This window comes from Mustela nivalis (genome assembly GCF_964662115.1).
Source record: "Mustela nivalis genome assembly, chromosome: 16".
Classification (NCBI taxonomy): Eukaryota; Metazoa; Chordata; class Mammalia; order Carnivora; family Mustelidae; genus Mustela; species Mustela nivalis.
In genome coordinates, this window is record NC_139035.1 from 62608247 (window position 1) to 62630534 (window position 22288).

Here is a 22288-nt window from a genome sequence, read left to right on the forward strand (position 1 = left end):
CTCTACCACAGATGTACCGGTCCAGAAGGAGCAACCTGGGAATGTGTATTTTTAATCAGAATCCCCGTTTTTGATCAAGAAAGTTTAGGAACCACTGCCTTAATCTGGGGAGCCATTGAAGGGCTTCAAGAGTTGGGGGAATCCGATCAGAACAGGATTTTTACCTCCGTTAGGACGATGGAGCATGAAGGCAGGAAGATCGCTGTAATAGATTCCACAAGAGACTATGAGGGTCCCAAAATGCTACTGACAATGGGTATGAAGTTCAATGACAAAATGTAAGAGATACTAAAGGTGTTAGAGGGGCAGGACTTAACTGACTGCGTGTTGAGGGTGAGGGAGAAGACCTAGAGGTCTCCGGCGTTTCTGATGCAGGTCAATAGGGGGATGCGCTATTCCCGGGAGACAGAATACGGTTAGAGATCTCCTTAGCTTATGAGCAACTGGCCGTTCTGTAAGCACTGGCCCACTTCCGAAGGAAGTGTCCACAACAGTCTTTGCAGAGTGTAGTTCAATATTTGATCATATCTTACTGATCTAGAACCCTGTGCCACTTAACACACTGTCTTCTGGTCATCTGTGACTGGGCTTACCGAAAGCCAGCGTTGTTAAATGTGGCTGGAATTTTAACTGAGTATGGGCAGTCACATCCCATCAGTGGCTGGAGAAGCAGAGGAAAGACTGTCATAGTTCTAGTGCCAGCAGGAGGAGGAGGAGAAGGAGAATAAAGCACCTCCTCAGAGCAGACAGGAAGAAATCAGTCAGGGAAAGCACTGGCACCTTCCCAGTTCCTGCGTCCTACCTGCGTGACACTGGGCAGCGCTGCGCTCTTGGACGCCATCAACTCAACTTTGGCCTTATAAAAATGCTTCTGGGTTTTGTTCTGTTCAGCTCCGCTAGTACTGCTTTGCTATTTGCAATATAGGCATAAAGACAGCCACATTGGGGTGGGGACACAGGGAGATTCTCGGTATCCATGGGACATTCAAATGGACTCATCTAATAAGATGTTTGACATGTGAGTTTGGTGCACAAAAAAAAAAAAAAAAGGATGAGTGGTTGGGATGAAATAAATATCTGCTTGTGTTTGGCATAAAAGTTGAGGCTGAATAAGAATGGCTGTGGTCATCTAGATAGATCATGAGGAAAGAGATAAAAAATATAAGTTATCTAGCACCCCTGGGTGGGTCAGTTGGTTAAGTGTCTGCCTTCGGCTCAGGTCGTGATCCTGGGATCCTGGGATCCAGCCCCGCGTGGGGCTCCCTGCTTAGCAGGAAGCCTGCTTCTCCCTCTCCCACTCCCCCTGCTTGTGTTCCCTCTCTCCCTTGTCTCTCTCTGTCAAATAAATAAACAAAATCTTTTAAAAGAAGAAAAAAATACATATAAACTATCTAGACACTAAAGTGACTGTAGAGGAAATTTAAAGCCTTGTTATTTCTGAGGGAATAGAAATAATCCTTTGGGTGTTGTGGCTAAAAACAGAACTTTTCATAACTCTTAGAATTATTAAGTATAATTAAGGTCTATTAACATTATAATTAATCTAATAATACTAGAAGTAATGAGTAATGACAGACATTATTAGAGAGAAACCTCCACACGGAATTTCACAAAAAAGTATAATCCCAGAAGAATACCCCTGCTCAGGCCTTCCATTTCTGTCCAGGAAAAATCAACAAACTTGGACAACTTCGATGACTCCATCACCCCCTACCCAGAATGCAGACATTCAGGATGTAACACAACTGACTTTGCTGAAGAAACTGGGAAAGATTTCTTAGTTCAACTACAAATGGGACCAGAACGCCTCAGTGAGTCAAAAACTTGACCGCACCTCATAAATCAGCGATGGCCCTGGGATTTCTGTCTGGGACGATTTCCAAACATGTGTTAAGTATTATTTGTCACATAACTTTGTGCAATAAAAAGTTTATTTTTTTGTTAAGTGATCACTAGGACATTTGTCAATTATGATGGTTCTTTGGATCCTACTGCTCCTTCCTTTTCCTCTTAAGAGTCACACATTCCAATTGGAATATTTTTTGGAAATTTGGGCCCTAAAACACATGCCATTCCTCTGCCCCCAGATCCATATGTAGTGACACAGTAAACAGAAGGGAAGGGAACACCTGGCTGGCTCAGTTGGTGGAGCCTGCAACTCTTCATCTCAGAGTTGTGAGTTCAAGCCCCACATTAGGTGTAGAGGTTACTTAAAAATTGAAAAAAAAAAATCTTGAAAAGAAAGAAGACAGGAAGGAGGAACACCTGAGTCACTCAGTGGGTTGAGCCACTGCCTTCGGCTCAGGTCATGATCCTGTGTCCTGGGATTGAGTCCCGCATTGGACTCCTTGCTCAGTGGGGAGCCTGCTTCTCTCTCTGCCTCTGCCTGCCACTCTGCCTACTTGTTCATGCTCTCGCTCTCTGACAAATAAATAAATAAATGAAATATTAAAAAAAAAAAAAAGACAGGAAGGAGACATACTCTATTTTTTTCGAAATTTTCTTTGAGCATGGAACTTAAAAAATATAATTAGAAACAGAATCTTAAATCTATCATGGGTCTATACATCATTAGCAATTAACATTAAAGTTTTGAGGTACAGTCTTGGAGAGAGTTGGTTAATGTTCTGTATATTTATTATTTTGTCAGGCATGTTCAGGTACTCGGTAACCATAATTCTGCTTTCTTCTTCCAATGTAACCGAGGAACACAAACAACGACACATACATTCCACTCAGTATTATTTCCCCTAAGCAAACAGACTTTTTTTTTTTTAAAGATTTTATTTATTTATTTGACAGAGAGAGAGATCACAAGTAGGCAGAGAGAGGCAGAGAGAGGAAGGGAAGCAGGCTCCCTGCTTAGAGCAGAGAGCCCGATATGGGGCTCGATCCCAGGACCCTGGGATCATGACCTGAGCCGAAGGCAGAGGCTTTAACCCACTGAGCCACCCAGGTGCCCGGAAACACTTTTAAAGAAGTGTTAGCATTTATTAAATTACAAGACTTGGGACAAATTTAGTTATACAATCCAAACCAGTTTTCCTCAAAGTGCTCTGCAGAACATGAACATCCCACAAATTTTAAACATACATTGAAGGGACACCTGGTGGCTCAGTCGATTGGGCATCCGACACTTGGTATCAGCTCAGGTCGCAACCTCAGGGTCATGAGATCAAGCCCCACATCAGGCTCAGCACTCGGGGTGGCGTCTGCTTGTCCCTCCCCCACTGCTCCTCCCTCACCCGCCCGCTAGTGCGCACTCTCTCTCTCTCTCTCAAAACGGTAAATAAAATCTTTAAAAAAACAGACCTTAAATACCAAAGAGTCCTGACTGGGTCCTAGGTGGGGGACGGGGGAAAGGTTATGAAAGACTTTGAGACAGTGGAGAAAAACTGGATATGGGCGGTACACTGCGAACTTCCGTATCAACACCCAATTCCGAGGGTGTGCTAAGGATCACGGTTACAGACAGCAACGTCTATTTGTCTATTCGCAGAAAAAGCATTCTGGAGTCCTTCGGGGTCGAATGTCATCATACTTGCAACTTTCAGATTGTTCAGAAAATAGGTTACGTTTATCTACAGTTATAAATGGAGACGAGCAAGAGGTAAATCATGCGGCCAAACGCTAACGACAGGTGAGTCTGGGTGAAGGGTCTGCAGAGACCAGCTCTGCTCTCCGTCCAGATCTTTGTCTTCTGCACAAGACTGCTCCGAGGAACCCGGAAGAAAGCCTGCAGTGCCTCCAGCTTATTCAACACACGATGTTGTCATCCTACCCTGCTCCCCGAAGCTGCTCCTGATACCACGCGGCATCCGGGAGCTCCAAGGATAGTTTGGAAAATGTTGAACTAAACCCAGGAAGCCCTTCTCTGGCATTGGCTTGTTCAATTCCTGCTTCCCTGATCTTGGGCTTTCATTCTTAAAGATGAACCTTCACAGGCTTGATCCTTGCTCAAAAGACACTTAAACACGTTTGTTTGTTTTTTTTTAAAGATGTTATTTATTTGACAGAGAGAGATCACAAGTAGGCAGAGCAGCAGGCAGAGAGAGAGGAGGAAGCAGGCTCCACGCTGAGCAGGGAGCCCGTTGTGGAGCTCGATCCCAAGACCCTGAGATCATGACCTGAGCCGAAGGCAGCGGCTTTAACCCACTGAGCCACCCAGGTGCCCCTTAAACACGTTTTTAAAATGCACTTAAACATATGGCTTGCCTTTTTCAGCAACACCAGAAAAGTATTAGGCATACTGGGCTTCCAAGAAGCTCTCTCCGGCGATGTCTGTCCAGTCAGTTGATCAAATGTGTTAGCAACCTTTGTAAATTGCCCATTTTTACCTAAAACAGTTACTTTTTTTTTTTCCTTAAGATTTTATTTATCTAAAGAAAAAAAAAAAAGATTTTGGGACACCCAGGTGGCTCAGTCATTAAGCATCTGCTTCAGCTCAGGTCATGATCTCAGGGTCCTGGAATCCAGCCCTGCTTTGGGCTCTCTGCTCAGCAGGAAGCCTGCTTCTCCCTCTCCCACTCCCCCTGCTTGTGTTCCCTCTCTTGCTGTGTCAATCTCTGTCAGATAAATAAATAAAATCTTATAAATAAATAAATAAACAAATAAATAAAAGGTTTCATTTATTTGAGAGAGAGCTCAACGTGGGGCTATTCTGCAATTTTGAAAAAATTAAAAAAAAATTTTTATAAACGTTTAATGTATTTTTAGCCCCACGGGTACAGGTCTGTGAATCGCCAGATTTATACACTTCCCAGCACTCACCATAGCACATACCCTCCCCAATGTCCATAACCCCACCAGCCCCTTCCCATCCCCCTCCCCCCAGCAACCCTCAGTTTGTTTTGTGAGATTAAGAGTCTCTTATGGTTTGTCTCCCTCCTGATCCCATCTTGTTTCATTTATTTTTTTTCTACCCCCGAAACCCCCCACATTGCATCTCCACTTCCTCATATCAGGGAGATCATATGATAGTTGTCTTTCTCCCATTGATTTATTTAGCTAAGCATGATACCCTCTAGTTCCAACCACGTCATCGCAAATGGCAAGATTTCATTTCTTTTGATGGCTGCATAGTAGTCCATTGTGTATATATACCACATCTTCTTTATCCATTCATCTGTTGATGGACCTCAAGGTTCTTTCCACAGTTTGGCTACTGTAGACATTGCTGCTATAAACATTCAGGTGCACGTGCCCCTTCAGATCACTATGTTTGTATCTTTAGGGTAAATACCGAGCAGTACAATTGCTGGGTCATAGGGTAGCTCTATTTTCAATTTTTTGAGGAACCTCCATGCTGTTTTCCAGAGTGGCTGCACCAGCTTGCATTCCCACCAACAGTGTAGGAGGGTTCCCCTTTCTCCGCATCCTCGCCAGCATCTGTCTTTCCTGACTTGTTAATTTTAGCCATTCTGACTGGTGTGAGGTGGTATCTCATTGTGGTTTTGATTTGTATTTCCCTGATGCCGAGTGATGTGGAGCACTTTTTCATGTGACTGTTCGCCATCTGGATATCTTCTTTGCAGAAATGTCTGTTCCTGTCTTCTGCCCACTTCTTGATTGGATTATTTGTTCTTTGGGTGTTGAGTTTGCTAAGCTCTTTATAGATTTTGGACACTAGCCCTTTATCTGATATGTCATTTGCAAATATCTTCTCCCATTCTGTCTTTTGTCTTTTGGTTTTGTTGACTGTTTCTTTTGCTGTGCAAAAGATTTTGATCTTGATGAAATCCCAATAGTTCATTTTTGCCCTTGTTTCCCTTGCCTTTGGTGATGTTCCTAGGAAGAAATTGCTGCCGCTGAGGTCGAAGAGGTTGCTGCCTGTGTTCTCCTTGAGGATTTTGATGGATTCCTTTCTCACATTGAGGTCCTTCATCCATTTTGAGTCTATTTTCGTGTGTGGTGTAAGGAAATGGTCCAATTTCATTTTTCTGCATGGGGCTGTCCGATTTTCCCAACACCATTTGTTGAAGAGGCTGTCTTTTTTCCATTGGACATTCTTTCCTGCTTTGTCAAAGATTAGTTGACCATAGAGTTGAGGGTCTATTTCTGGGCTCTCTATTCTGTTCCATTGATCTGTATGTCTGGTTTTGTGCCCGTCACCTTACTGTCTTGATGATGACAGCTTTGTAATAGAGCTTGAAGTCTGGAATTATGATGCCACTAACTTTGGCTTTCTTTTTCAATATTCCTTTGGCTATTCGAGGTCTTTTCTGGTTCCATATAAACTTTAGGATTATTTGTTCCATTTCTTTGAAAAAAATGGATCGGATTTTGAATAGACTACTTTAGGTAGCATAGATATTTTCACAATATTTGTTCTTCCAATCCAAGAGCATGGAACATTTTTCCATTTCTTTGTGTCTTCCTCATTTTCTTTCATGAATAGTTTATAGTTTTCTGAGTATAGATTCTTTGCCTATTTGGTTAGGCTTATTCCTAGGTATCTTATGGTTTTGGGTGCAATTGTAAATGGGATTGACTCCTTAATTTCTCTTTCTTCTGTCTTGTTGGTGTAAAGAAATGCAACTGATTTCTGTGCATTGATTTTATATTCTGACACTTTACTGAATTCGTATACAAGTTCTAGAAGTTTTGGAGTGGAGTCTTTTGGGTTTTCCACATATAATATCATATCATCTGCGAAGAGTGATAGTTTGACTTCTTCTTTGCCGATTTGGGTGCCTTTAATTTCTTTTTGTTGTCCGACTGCTGAGGCTAAAACTTCTAGTACTATGTTGAATAGCAGTGATGATAATGGACATCCCTGCTGTGTTCCTGACCTTCATGGAAAAGCTTTCAGTTTTTCTCCATTGAGAATGATATTTGTGGTGGGTTTTTCATAGATGGCTTTGATAATATTGAGGTATGTGCCCTCTATCCCCACACTTTGAAGAGTTTTGATCAGGAAGGGATGCTGGACTTTGTCAAATGCTTTTTCAGCATCTATTGAGAGTAACATATGGTTCTTGTTCTTTCTTTTATTAATGTATTGTATCACACTGATTGATTTGCAGATGTCAAACCAACCTTGCAGCCCTGGAATAAATCTCACTTGGTCGTGGTTATTCTGCAATTTTTAATAAAAATTCTTGATTATAAGGATGGACTGTAAGGGAGTCTGTAACGCATAACCATTAAACCATTTTCAAATTCCATTTTCCATGTATTATACCTATTATGTGCATTAATGAATTATATTTGTGTTTTATAAATTACATACAATGTCTATACTATGCTTCATAGATTTACATAGGAAATAAAAATAATGCTCAGGTCAATTCAAAGGAAAGGAAGTGATGACAGCTGCATATTGAAATACCTGCTAACTCAGATGGCTCCCAGAGTTAGAAGACCCAGCAAGACGTCTGGGACAGGACCTGTGAACAAACTGGTTCAACCGAGACTGTAAGGCAGTGAGGCATATTACTGATGTTTTTGTGGGAAACTATTCAACAGTCCAGAAGGAAAAAATGACTGCTTTATAATTAGAACATCTATATTGTTAAGACCACAATTCTTGAGAGATCAGTGATAGATTAAGGAAACTAAAGTTGAGAATTTGCAATAAACTTTTGAAGATGAAGCTCAAAAATGCATTTCTGGGGCACCTGGGTGGCTCAGTTGTTAAGTCTGCCTTCAGCTCAGGTCATGAGCTCAGTCTGCCTTCAGCTCAGGTCATGATCCCAGGGTCCTGAGATCAAGCCCTGCATCAGTAGCCTGCTTCTCCCTCTGCCTCTGCCATGCCCCTGCTTGTGTTCTCTCTCTTTCTGTCAAATAAATACATAAAATATCTTTTTTAAAAATTGGAAATTGCCTAGCAAATTCATGTTAAGAAGGGACTCCAGGGGGTGCCTCAGTGCCTCAGTCAGCAAAGTGGCTGCCTTTGGCTCAGGCCATGATCTTGTGGTCTGGGAGTGAGCCCCGAGCCCCACATCAGGCTCCTTGCTTAGTAGGGAGTCTGCTTCTCTCTCTGAATCTCTCTCCCTCCACCCCTCCCCACTGCTCATTCTCTCTCTCACATAAAATCTTTACAAAAGGGGGGGGGAGGATGAGGACTCTAGGACTTTGATTATTCAGATATGCAATTTTATGCAGAAGGAAATGTAAAAGGTGACAACTGAGCTGTTTGAAAAGATCAACAGGACTCCACCCCCCAGATAAGATGCGGGGACAGAGAACCGAGTGGTGTTTTGGTCAGAGGCTCAATACACAGCAAAAAGCCGTGAATCTGTAAGTAGGGGCAGCTTGGCTGGAGGGAAGCGTGCAGTGTGAACAGCGACAGAGACAGGAGATGAGGTAGGACTTACAGGTGGAGCCAGACTCCGAAGTTTTAGGTGCCAGTCTCAGGGGATTCGATATTATTTTGAAGGCAAAGGCGGGGAGGGAGCAGCATGACGGGGCTCCTGCTTCATCACGCAGAGTCAGTCTAGGAAGGCGAGCCGGGAAGCACCGGGGACCAGACACGGGGAGTCCGTAGGGAGCTGCAGCCCCAGGGACGGATCAACGGCTGGACGCAGTGGTGCGAGAGGACGGGAGGGAAGAGAGACGGGAGTCCCGGGCTGACCGGAGGGGTCTAGCAGGGGTTGTTGCCGCCAACCCCAGGAAACAAGATGCCCATTTCCCCAGCCAGACGACGAGTGAACGCTGGGTACCCTGCCCTCCCCACAGCCTTGCTGTGAGGACGAAGTGTGTGAAGAGGGCGCGGAGAGGTGACACACGAAGCCTGTCGTACACAGACTGGCACAAAGTAAGTGCTCAGCCTGTTCCTGGGATTGCGGCAGCCCTCGGGGGGGGGGGGGGAAAGGGCGAGCTGAGGACTCCCAGGCAGCTCTTCAGTCTGGCCTCCTTCGGAGTGCAGTCCTAGCCCAGTGCGTCTCCGGCAGAGGTCCCCATGCCACCACCAGCCGCAGCGTCACCTGGGAACTTGTTAGAAATGCGAATCTGCAGGCTCCCCAAGAACTACAGTCATAAACTAGGGCTGGGGTCCAGCAGTCTGTGATCTAACAAGCCCTCCCAGGGGACCCTTCACTCGTTGAGGAATTGCGGATTTAAACATTCCTTTTCTCCCATCTGAGCTCTTGAAACAGCCAGAGGGTGCACCTCGCCAGGCCACCTTTCACTTGAACTGCTTGCCCAGACCAGACCAGTCTAGCCCAGTCCAGAGGCTTCCTGAAAACACGCCGCTCCCAGACACAGCGGTGTAGGACTACCACCTCTTGAGTCTTATGAGAAACTGGGCAAGCGTATGTTCCCTGCCTGGGCCTCACGCTCCACTTTACACCACCTAGACCAGCTCCGTCATCCCGCAGATGCTCCCAACCGAGGACTGTTCACTGATGCTACTGAACCTCCCAACCCATTTTGTCCTACTATAAAATTGATACCACAGAAATACCAACACTGTCAGAAATTAAATCACTTATCACTTGATGAAAGCCTTCCAACTTGATGAAAGAACCGAGATTAGAACACGAATCTCCCAACTATGAGTTCTGGTTCTTTTCATTAGATAAGTCTGTTTCTACAGCATCAAGAACGTTCATTCCAAAATAAAAAGTTAACTATCCGTATTGTCAGTCTGATGCCCTACTTCCATCCATGAAAGACCGTATTAGAAATGGATGGTTGAGACCACACGGAAGTTTTTCAACAATAGTTTTTCATAAAAATTAAATCATAAAATAACTATACTTACCTGTTATCTAACTTGGAATATTTACACTAACTGCAGGAACAGGTGAAATGAAAAAAACACCTCGTTTATTTTTAAGCTTTATTTTATCACCCTTATGAAACACACATCAGAAAGCATATCAACAGTGCATCTTATGGTAAGTCAGTTTACAACAAAACTGAACAAGGCCATTGTGTTTACAGAAAAAGTTTTCAGCAAAAAACTACACGCAATACAGTCCATTGAAACGCAGTGTCCATACTTTTTAGGTATACTTAGGTATATAGGAAAGTGAAAAATAAAAGTTCTTTGCTACTTAGCAAGAAAAAAACAAGTTTAAAAGACTTGAATAGGAATCGGGAATTTAGGGATTTCAGAAAAAAACTTATTGGTACTGATACACATCTACATTTATAGTCCCATTTAGTTACTTTAAAAAAAAAACAACAACAAAAAGTCACAAACAAGAAGACATCACCAAGAACAGAGAGCCATAGTGCCAAGAAATGCCAAGACCAATAGGCTATTGAAAAGACTGGTAGAAATGTTACAGACTATTCACTAGGTACTGTAATATTCTTGTAGTTCTGAGGTGAAGGTAAACCAACAGGAGACAGTACTCCTTATAACTGGCTTTGGTTTTGAGTGATCTTTCACATTTTTTCTGACCAGACCTTCTTACCAAAAACATAGCAATTACATGTTACTGAGGGAAAAGAGTAGATTTTAATCCTCACAACCAACCTCTCCAGTGCTGATACAGGAAGCCATGAGCTGTTACCATCTACTGATCATAGCTAGATTTCTAAGAGTGATCAGAAAGGTAACAAAGATGGAGCCCTTTTTGGGAAAAAAATTTCCCTTCTACCCCAGATTGGACACTGTTACGAGGATATAAAGGAATGTTAAATCACTGAAGATTTTCTCAACCAAGAATTAAGAATGAAAGAGTAAATCCTGCTGGAAAAGATACAACAGCTTTACACTCTGCAAAGTAAATATTCTACAGAGATGCAGCTTTAACTTTCTTTTTAATTATAATAAATAAACACTACTTACTCCCATAAGGTGCTCAAAAACTCTGCAGCAAGTGCATATGGAAACCCACTGTACCCAATGTGCAAAGGCAATTCGGAGATGGCTAAACCCCAGTTTCTTTCTGATCCCGGATTTGCATGAGTGTTGATGCACAGTAAACACACAAAAACTGGAGTTTAAATGTTTATTTTAAAAATTTAGGTCAAACTGAATATGGATACCTAGTCTGCTTTGATAAGCTCTTAAAACGATTTTCTGGGGAAAGCACGGTGAGGAATGTGTTGGAAAGACAACATTCGATGCTTCAGGTACCACGTCTGGATTTTTACAAATAAATGAGCACTTTTTGATCAAAAACTAGATGGAAGATTACGAATACCAGTAAGGAAGCGGTTTTCCTCCCCTCACCTCTCTATTTTGACTTTTCTTTTTCTTTTTTACTCTTAAATTTGGCAGATTTCTGACAGCCCATGCTAACGAAATAATACAGCCATCCATAATTCCAATAACCGAAGCAATTCTATGTCCATATGCATGATCTGGAACACCTCACGTCTGCTCTCACACAATCCTGACATCGTGAATACCAGTAAGAGGGGAGCCTAGAAGGGGAAGCCATCTGCAACTGGGAGGGGGGACGGGAGGGGGGCAAGTAACTACATGTAATTTTCTTGCCAACAGTCAAGAGTCTAACAAAATAAGCTCTTTTCTGCACAACAAGGATTGATGGCTGGTTAAGGCAAGTAAGATAGTATGCTTTTCTTTGCCTCTAAATAAAATACTATGATCCTAGGTACAGTTTCTTTTAGGATACTGTGGAAGCTACTCTGTTTAATGGGAAATCACACTCAAGCAATCATCTGATAAGCTTCCCATGAATTCCAGCATTTATGGTGACATAAAAAGAACCGCACAATTATGACAACAGTCTGAAAAGCACAAACAGAGTGAATCTAAAACATCAATCCTCAAAAGCCATGTAAGAAACAACAAAAGTACTAAGCTGTAGCAAGATGAATAAAAACTTTTCATCAGGAAAACAAAGGCTGTATAAACCTTGTATCTTATATCCTGAAAATCACCTTAATTACCACCTATAAAATATACAATCTCCTACATGCTCTCTGGTTTATAGGTATTTCTTTTATAGTCCATTTCCCCTACAAAATTGCAGCAAAAATAGTTAAAATTGTTCACCTCCTTCTTAAATATCCACAGTACTTGTCGATTACGTGTCACTGTGTCTACCTACTGGTCATCACCCAATTTTAAAGAAAACTGACCAATAGCGAGGAGGGAGAGGCGGCTAAAATAACCCTGACATCCTGCGGTGTCAGGCAGAGAAGCAGCTAACCTTAAACAAAACGAAACAACTTGTTTAAATTTCTGGGGACTTTAAAATGAAATATGCATGTCCCTCTGTAACTAAGAAAATGTAACTTATCCAAATATACCACAAGAGGTCCAGAAAAGAGACTCAACATCTTTATATTCACCAAGAAAGCCTACTGGCGATACGAACTTGGGAAGACTATCATCTCAAGTGAAGGTGATTTATTGAGCACCTTAAGAAGAAATGGAAATTCTCTTGAGCTAATGATGACCCAAAGCTGGTCTGTGTGTGACCACATATGCCAAGAAATAAACAAATTCTATCAGAGAGCCAGAGTAGTAAGATTGGAAGAAGGAACCTAGTACTGAAAATGGAACTAGACCCCAGGAAGAATTAGATTCTGCCAGATAACTCTGGCTTTCCATCAAATGTAATATTGGGGCGGGGGGGGGGGAATCAAATATGAATAGTTTCACACATATAAAATAAAGGGAAACAAGGGAAGTTTTGGACTTTTATACTATGTGACTTAATCCAAAAGTTATTCCAAGGAAAAGGCAGAGGTGCAATAAATTATCATCTGGGAGCTTTCACCCAAATGAGTTTTAATATTTTCCAGGAAACACAAGGCACTTGCTTAAATCTTTGACTGTCTCCACAGCCACCAGACTAAAATTTCGTCATGCTGCGATGCCCTCTGTACCCTAACCTGAACGGTACCAGCTAGCATGTCCCCTTGCACAAAGCTCTCAGTGAAACACACAGTTACTGAGTGTCTCCCCCAGAGCCTCATCCAGTAACTATGATATTATAATCACCATCGGTTACTATGGTGCTGATTTTTATTAAATGACAAAAACTAAAATGTCATGCTGCCGAGTCAAACTGATGGCAGAAATGATCAAGTCGGGACGTAAGACCTAAGAAGAAAATGATGGAAGAGTGTTCCCTGCACCGGATGAACAAACGTGAGCGCTCAACCTCGGGCGGGCATTTACTCCAGCAGGGTAACTGATGCCCTCAGCAGGGTGAAAGCCCGGGGCATTAAAATAGAAACACACCTTATGCCCAGAGTCTTTTTTCTTCAACTTCCTCTCCATGGCAGCCAGCACTGTTTCTGGCCGCATTCCTGATCACAAATGTGCTCAGAGACTAAAATATAATGTAGAAGGCAAGTTAAATAAGAATTCAAGGATTTTTTTTTAAAGGTTAATTTAACGTATCCCAGCATGCTTTAGCAGCTGAAGTACCGAAAAGAAGGCAATCCTTGTCTCAGTGAAAACAAAGGAAAGGACAAGTAAACTGCATTTATGGTTTTGTTCTAAAAGCAGCCAGTTTTGGCTCAAGGCATAGCAGGGAGGGAGTTTCCCCAAAGAGCTGCGGTACCAATGGCCACAAACCAAAGGAAGACACCCAGTGGTAGTAAGTGCAATCTCTTACTGCCAGAGGGTTACTGTTTTATTCTCCCTTTAAAATGCAGCCAACAGTTGCTTGGAGGTGCTGCTTTCTTTTACTGAGGGGTCCAACTCGACTTGCTCTCCTCGAAATAGGGCATCCGAGTTTGGGAAGTGGCTAGCTAGTCACCTCCTCCGGATGTTTCCCAAGAACCAAAGATTTCCTACAGAATAACCAATTTATAGGTGTTTCCTGGGCCAAAAAATGTACCATGACGAAACCATGGAATAATGAGAAATTGGAAAGGCAAGAGGGAAGGAAGCACAGATGTTAACTGAGGGAAAGAAAAACTACCTGAGATAAAATTTGTCCCAAAGAGTAAGGTTTAAGTGACAAAAACCCTTGCCTCTTTCCCCTGCCTCTCAAAAAGAAAATTCCTAGGTTTTAGTAATTAAGGAATTAAAATCTCTATATATCTATTTCACCCTAAAGGTATCATAAAAATTACATCTTCTGATAATATTTGGTTCGGGTTTGAGAAACTAAGATTAAACTTCGCGTAATATCAGAGGAGCGGGGGAGGATCTGCAAATGTCTTCTTTGGCGGTCATGGGCTAAAAGCTGGAAGATCACCATTTAAATCACAGGAGGCATCTTGTTTCAAGTCTGTAGCTTTAATATAAAATTCTGAATTCAATGCATGGTTATTTAGGCTCATCAGTTAGTCCCTTAGTTCTCTTAAAATCTAGTTAGCATCTTCTGTAATACAACTCTACAGTGTTAAACACTACATACAGGTATGACTACAACAGCAAAGAAGAAGACAAAGAATGCTGTGAAATTCAGCATCAAGATGCTAGCAGCACACTGCATCCCTAAGCTCAGAAGCCTACCTGCAGCTCATCTGTCAGGGTCTTCTCTTTGTAGGGGTGGGAGGGGGAATGAGAGAGGGACACGTGCGCGCCTAGAATACCTGCCCTGGAGAAGCACTCACTCGTGCTCTGTGTTCATCTGTACACACGCAAGAACCTGGTGTTTCTAATCACCCTGGGAGCTGTCACCCCTATAAACATTGATGTTTCAAGAAAGCTTAGGTCTCTGGAGTACTGGTTATCCTCTCTTGAATTGTTATTTGAACACATATCGGCTAATCAACTTCGGAGAGGGCCAAAACGAGAACTAACAGTTCTTCCTCCTAAGGGCACATACTAGACACAACTTTCCCTTGGGGACCGCGCCACAAGGCCTTCTGGCAACTCATAAATCAGCCTCCTTACACCAAATCTGGCTTCATAATAAATAATAAGGAAGAATCCTGAATGATATAACTGTAAATAACTCAACTGTCAGATAGTAATTGTCTGAAAAGGGTAAGATAATTCATCCTCTGAAATGTAAATTCCTACTTGGGCTCTCAACAACCTGCGCGGCACACATTTCAAAGAAAGACTCTATGAGGAGGCTTCCAACAGGGAAAGGTATAAAAGGCTTTTTCCTTAGGAAAAACAAAAAAAAAATGAAAACTTTCATTTAGATAAGGAAATTTAAAAAAAATTCATAACCTGTTTACAACTTATTTTTTTGTATAATCAGTGCTTTATAAAGGTTTCCTAAGTTTTAAACCTTTGAAGTCAATCTACATGAAGTGGGAAGAATCCGTAATTACAATTCCTAAAACCATATCATCAACCCATGTTCACGAACTCACACACACCAGCATCCTGGGCTCAGGGACACAGCAGATTGCTGTGAATCCTTCTAAGAATTCTGAGTTTTTCTTCCTTTCTACTTCCATCTTATTAGAGCTACACTTTTCTTAACTTCCCTGCAGTCAGAAGTCTGAGTACATTCCGAGTAGCTTCTCTTCAGCCACACAGAGGAGACGCCGTGGAGGAAAGGGGAGGACAGAGAGAGGAAAGAAGAAAAAAACAACGTATCCTGGACTATTCACTTTCTCTTTGCCCATTTTTTTCTTTTCCCTTCACTGAACATCTTGCTTTTTGGCCATTTCAATTCCCTTCATTGTAGGCAGAACTCTATCTTGAGAAATCTTACAGTGATCATGGGAGGTTCGGTACAAAAACGGGCTGATACAGGGTCTCAAGGAGATGAAAGGACGGGGCAGTCGTTCGCTTTGTTCCAATCACTTTAAGAGAGTTTCAGTGTAACTCATTCTAGACTCATCTGTTCTGAGCCTCTCAGGAATGATCTATTTCTCATTTACATTCTATCAGACACACCAACTCTCAAACATACATCCTAAATCGGACAGATACGAAACATCTAGGGAAGAGAGAGGTGGAGACTGCATTAGCTCACAAGACTCACACTATAAAGCACGCGGACTCAGATCTTCTCTAATCTCTCATATCTGCACACTCACTCAAGCATACGTACTAGACATAAAAATTGTGCAAGATCAAGCATCAGCTTTCTATTTGAAAAGCCTTAATTAAAAAAAAAAAAAAAAAGGAGATAGGCTCACTGCAGTTTCTTTAAAGGAATATTCAGTACTACAGTACTCCTTTAAAAAAATTCATAACTCAGTGTGAAGAACACAGTAGGTCATGGCTGCTTGACGGCTACTTAACAATGACTGGGAGCGTCCAGAGCCAGCTGTGGAGATCTGGGATGAGGAAGAACTGCCCGACAGCGTAAAGGAACGATCCGTGACGGCCGTCACCAACTCTTACCAAATTGGTTGATATTCACTATGACATGATATTACTCATCCTTGCTTCATGATCACATGAAATAATTAATATCCTTTTAGGTTACACACTGAAGAGCAGCACTTGCCCTACTGCACAAAAAAAGGGTTGCCCATGTGGATGCTCTAAAACCCCTCAAGGTATAGCTGAGAGGTCTTGTCCTACTCGGTGCCAAATGTTTGCAATGCAGCCATTGCTCAACTGCACATTAGTAGGATTAAATAAATGTACAAAGTATTCCCTTAAAATGGTAAGGGGGTACTTCTGCATTCAGATATAGAATACAATAACCCAGGAAATGGAGGAGAAACAGGGAAGAGTCCTCAGGTTACTGATTAAAGCAAAGTTTGATACAGATATCCCCTCTTGTAGGCACTCAGCGGGTAGAATGTAGCCACAACAAACTTCCCATCAAACATCCTTCCAGTCAGTAATTTCTGAGCAGCTTTGGAATCACCAGCATTTGCATACTCAACAAAGACCTGTAAGAGGACAGAGAAAACAAAGTCGGCTTCATTTCCACCAAGACTGTTCCAGAACAGGGCTTTTCCAACTTTAGTGTACACACAAGTATCTTTTGGGGACCTTGGTACAACGCAGACTCAGTTTCAGGAGGTCTAACGTGGGCCTGAGTCTCTGCATTTCTGAATCAACTCCCAGGCGATGCCAGCGCGGTTGGTCCACAGACCACATTTTCGAGGAGCAGGGTTAGAACAATTCCTTTACACAGTTCAATTCTGAAAAATCCATCGAAGACAAGTCGAATGAAAAATGCACACCCACTGGCCATGCTCTTGCAGGAGTGGTGAGCAGCAGTGGACGCGTGCCAGAGGCAGGGCCATACAGCCTGGGGAGCAAATGCACTCCACCGTGCCTTGAAGACAGTCCGCCCTCTTAGAAGAGGAAGGAGGAGAAACTACCAGTCAAGGTTACCGGATTTTATACCTACTAAAGACTCGTAGAAGCCTTAACTACTGTGAAGAGTAAGTTTAAAACTAGGTAAAATCTCCGTTTCCAGAGTATCTGAATTCTGACCGGAGACAGGTAGAGGATACAGCGTAATAGGTTATGCTCTTTTTGTTGATCTAAAGCCAAAGTTACTAGGAGGGAAAATCATTTTAAATGACTTGTCCTCAGTTACCCATAAATTTGTGAACCAGAAAAAGAACGGCCTCATCTTTCTCAGTTACATGCTCATCTGAGATGCCAAAAGTCTTCAAACTTGGGTGCCAGCATCCTAGACACTCGGACTTTCAAAGGGAAGCAAAAACAGACTGTCTGAAGGAAACCAATTTTCAGGTTTTCAGCTTTTACTTGTACCTTCTCTTAAAATCGGATGCACCCAGAAGTTCGAGGCAAGAGTCTCCTTTTTCATTTCCCCTTTCGTGGGAGCCATTCTCCCACTGATAAAATTATTTCCAAAGGGTATTAAAAACCTCCAGGGTATGAAAAGGAAAGACAATTCCAAATACAGCACTCTTTAAATGAATCTTCCTTCATTGGTAAACAAAGCACTCCTCGCTGCCTGCTCACTCCCTGTCTTCCGTGAGTATTTCTGTTACGGATGATGCATGACGTCAGGCCTCAGATACTCTGATCCGGGATGGAATTTTCTGAATTCCTGGGGACTGGTAAGTGGAGAGGTGACAGACTCTCTTCCTCTCCCATGCCACGACTATTCCCAAGCTACGTGTTCCTCATGTAGAGATCATCCAGCACTAAAAATTGCCCTGATTTTCATATGTATAAAGCTAAGTGGGGATTTTTAGCTATTCTTAAAAGCCACCCTTAACTGTGCTATTAGCTGGAGATAAAAACACTTCCAAATGGCCAACTCAGTACAGTCAGTCAGGCTGTTTACTGTAAACCGAACAGCATGGAGAAAATGCTACTGACACCATCCAGTGATTTCTTTCAGAGTATGCAACTTCACGTAACAATGTAGGTGAGACCTATATTATATCTTAAAACCGGACTCTAACCAGTCAATACTTGTTTTATTCATTTTAGAAATACTTAATACTTTATATCCCCTTTTTTACAGAAAATGAAAGTATATGCTGGCTGCAGGACCAGTTAGTTCTACCAACCCTATGTTGGTAGAACTTTTTCACTGACTACAAAGAGAAGTTAGAAGATGATGCTCAGTAAGAAGAATGAAGCTCTTTCTGAAATTTTTTTTTAACCTGATTCTAAATGACTTCTAAATCCATACACCAAAGTTCAACGAGAAGACACGCACTTATGGAAGGAACGCCCTGCTCTCTAGCACGCTCCTCACTTCATAGACAACCCCCAGTTTTATACATTACATCATTCCAAACAAAAGAGGAGAAACATTTTTATAATTTACAATGAGATTAAATAATTTAATCAATTTAATCGTGACGACTTTTGTAATTATGAGATCCATTCCATAATTCTTGTTTTCAGTGATTTTTAAAATATTCTTAAAAAAAAAATCCACAGCATTGTTGATTTGAATGGAAAATTCAAATGAAGACTGACTTTGCCAACAGACATTTCAATAACCTGGAGAAGTTAAACCTGTGAGCACAAGTTCATCGGTTGTTTTCATTCTCCTCTAAACGTCAAGGAAAGCTTCTTCACATAGCAAATTTCCTCTTGCTGATGAATATTTATTTTTGTATTGTTTGAAACCGGGGTACTTCTATCCCGAAAATATTCCTTCTGTTTCTCTATTCTATGTCTTCTATTTCATACACACGGTTGAGGTTAACATCGGGTCAGATCATGTTAGTCCTTCATTCAAAGTCTTCAAAGATCTTTCCCTCTCAGTTAGAATAAATGCCAGTGCTGTCTCGAGTCCCACCTCACCCCTGGGAGCAAATCCACCACATCCCCTCTTTCTCACTCTGCTAGAGCCACACTAAGCCTTTCAAACCCGCCAGGCAAACTCACGGCCTCTGGGCCTGCTATCCCTTATGCCTGGACCTCTTTTCCTTATCTCCTTCATACTTCCACTCCAACGAAACCTCAGTATGGCCTTCCCCACCACTGACATGCAACTATAATCTTCCCTACCAGGCACTTAAGAAACCTCTTCTCCTGAGACCCTCCCCCCAGAGCACTTATCACTATATCCTTGTGTCTATTTTGATCACTGTTGTATCAGGGCCTAGAACATAACAGATGCTCAATAAATACCAGCTGACTAAATAAACAGCAATTATGCATATAGTATGTTGCCGACACTAAACAAGGTAAATATTATTACTACATTGGTAATAACTTTTCACTAAGATTAGAGTGAAATTTCTTTCATTTCTTTCTTCAGTTGCCAAGCATTTTCAAAATACTGAACCAAAGGAGAAAATAACAATCCACAATCGGAGGTGATTTCACCCACCAGGGGGCATTTGGCCGTGTTTAGAGATACTTCTGATCACCACAACTGAGAAGGGGAGTGGGGGGAGGGGCTCTCCAGAGTGGAGGGCAGCGACGCTGCTAAATACCTAGAACACACATGACCGCTCCCACAACCAAGATATTGGCTCAAAGGTCAAGAGTGTCAAGGTTGAGGAAACCCTAAATAATACAATATTCTGTTCCCAGAAAAGTAAAAATACTACAGATAAAAGAAAGATCTTCAAAAGAGCTTTCAAAGATTTCTCTAATATTCTTTCCCCCAAAACTGAGACTCATGGTTCTCGCTTGTACATTTCAGAGACGCAAGCACTAAGGTTCATCACCACAGTCAGTCAGTCACACTGGACCAGAGCTCCGACTGCAGGATTCTGTCAACACACTTTCCCTCTTTAAATTAGCACCGATGATTCCATTAAAATGAGAACCTAACCTAAATGGTTTTCTAACTCTACTTAATTAGAAAAGAAGTAGGCCATAATATTTCTGTAGCGGACATGACCTGAATTAGCATATGATATGGTTGGTGTCACTTTTCACAATGGCTCAAAAGTAGAGAACACTTTTTAAGAAAAAAAATTCTAACCCATATAAAAAGCATGCATATTACAGAACCTTGAGGGGGGATGAAAAGTACAAGAAAATAAAAACAACCATGATGCAAAATTCATCATTTCTAGCAACATTTTCATGTAGAACTAAAACATTTGCTCAGGATTTTAGTAACCTCTGAATAATTCTGAAACTATAGAAACATTCACTTACTTGTCCTCTGCCAGGATTTTCCTTTGGAACAAGGAGAGATACCACTGGTCCATATTTTTGACACTCCTCTTTTACATCCTCTACAACATCTGATTATGAAAACACAGAACAGTAACCGCTTTGCTGTAATTACCAAGCATTCATTATTTAAAAATTTTAAAGTACTAAATAATTCAGGAATCCATATCTAAGTAATGAGGTCATTTTCTACATCATCTAAAATTAAGCTTAAGAATAATATAAATTCAATGCATCTAATAATTCTGTTAAATTCAATACTTTAAATAGTTAATATTCAAATGACCCCCCCCCCAAAAAAATGTCTTCTTCCCAGTTTTCCAACTGCCTCTCTTCCTCTCCTTGAAGGCAACAAACATTATCAGTTCTTCTGCATCCTTCCGTAAATACTGTAAGGTTATACAAGCAAACATGATCATACATGCTTTTTTCTAAGTAAAAATTCCAATCTCGCTTTTTCTTTATTAGTACATTGCATCTTGAAGATTCTTGAATATTACTGTGTGAAATTTTCTCATTTGTTTTTATGACTGTGTAATAATTTCACCCTATGAGTGATCAATAAATTCTCCACTGTGTCTCCTACTAAATAAACTATTTCCAATTTTTTTGCCCTTATAAATACTCTAACAGATAAATCTGTATCTATCTCATTTCACTTATGTATTTCCAAGTTGACTCTAGAAGTGGAACTACTAGGACAAAATGAATACAAATTTGTAAGTTTGTTAGAATTATCAATCTGCCTTTCATAAAGTTGAGCAATTTAAACTCTCTCCAATGATGTGAAATGTATTTTGAAAATATTCTCCTATACTCTACCAGTAAGAGGGTTGTCAAACATTTTCACCATCCACATTAGGTAACAAAGATCTCATCCGTACAGTTTCAGTGAGCATCTATTTTTAAACTTGGTTCTGTTTTAGTCCATTCACCACTCTGCTCTCAGACTACTCTTACAAAAACCTCAGTCTGACTATATCACTCTCCTAATCCAATTTTTTTAAAGATTCTATTTATTTATTTGACACAGAGAGAGAGAGATCACAAGTAGGTAGAGAGGGGGAAGCAGGCTCCTTGCTGAGCCAAAAGCCCAATGCAGGGGTCGATCTCAGGATCCCGAGACCATGACCCGAGACCATGACCTGAGCTGCAGGCAGAGGCTTAACCCTCTGAGCCACCCAGGCTTAGCTCAGAGCTAAGATGGAGAAATGGAAGCACAGGGCAGGACTAGAAAGAACAGATGGAAAGAACATGCTGGGAAAATTAATCTTGATTAATTCAGGAAAGGCTTATGAAAGTGAAGGAGTCCAGCGGGCCCGAGGAATCGTCCTCACCTAAACAGGCTGCTCGAACAAGAGGCCACGGACTGAGCGGCTTCCGTAACAGACACGGACTGGGTGGCTTCTGTAACAGACATTTACTTCTCTGGTCCCCAGGGCTGGAATTCCCACAACAAGGTACAGGAAGATTCGGTGTCCCATGTACCTGGCGACTTTCTTGCCATAACCTCACGCAGCAGAGAGAGCTCTCCTGTTTCTTCATCTTTTTAAAAAGGCCCCAGCCTCAGCGCCTGGGTGACTCAGTGGGTTAAAAGCCTCTGCCTTTGGCTCATGTCGTGATCCCAGAGTCTTGGGATCGAGCCCCCGCATCGGGTTCTCTGCTCAGCGGGGAGGCCTGCTTCCCCCTCTCACTCTCTGCCTGTCTCTCTGCCTGCTTGTGATCTCTGTCAAATTAAAAAAAAAAAAAAAAAAAAAAAAACCTTAAAAAAAAAAAAGGCCCCACCCTCAGGACATAACCTAGTCCTATTAAATCCTAAAGGCGCCAACTCAAAATACTAGCACACTGGGGACTGGAACTTTGCCACATGAATTCTGGGGGGACATATTCAATCTACAACAGGAATTAAAAAGTGAGATCCTTTAGAAATCATGTAGTTCAATATCCTCATATATA

General features: G+C 41.7%; 1 protein-coding gene across 2 annotated transcripts in view; it reads right to left on the reverse strand.

Annotated features, from left to right (window-relative positions):
• UHMK1 (U2AF homology motif kinase 1) overlaps positions 1–22288 on the reverse strand; it is a 52146-nt gene that overhangs the window by 18848 nt on the left and 11010 nt on the right. Inside the window, exons 7-8 of one of the 2 annotated variants that reach the window (XM_082704183.1) lie at positions 20315–20403; positions 9771–16644 (exon numbers count right to left, since the gene is read on the reverse strand). In XM_082704183.1, the coding sequence (XP_082560309.1) occupies positions 16498–16644; positions 20315–20403 (236 nt within the window). In that variant the 3' untranslated portion in view covers positions 9771–16497. Of the gene's footprint in view, positions 1–9770; positions 16645–20314; positions 20404–22288 lie in introns of those variants that run through there. The other variant, XM_082704182.1, reaches the window with a different exon arrangement.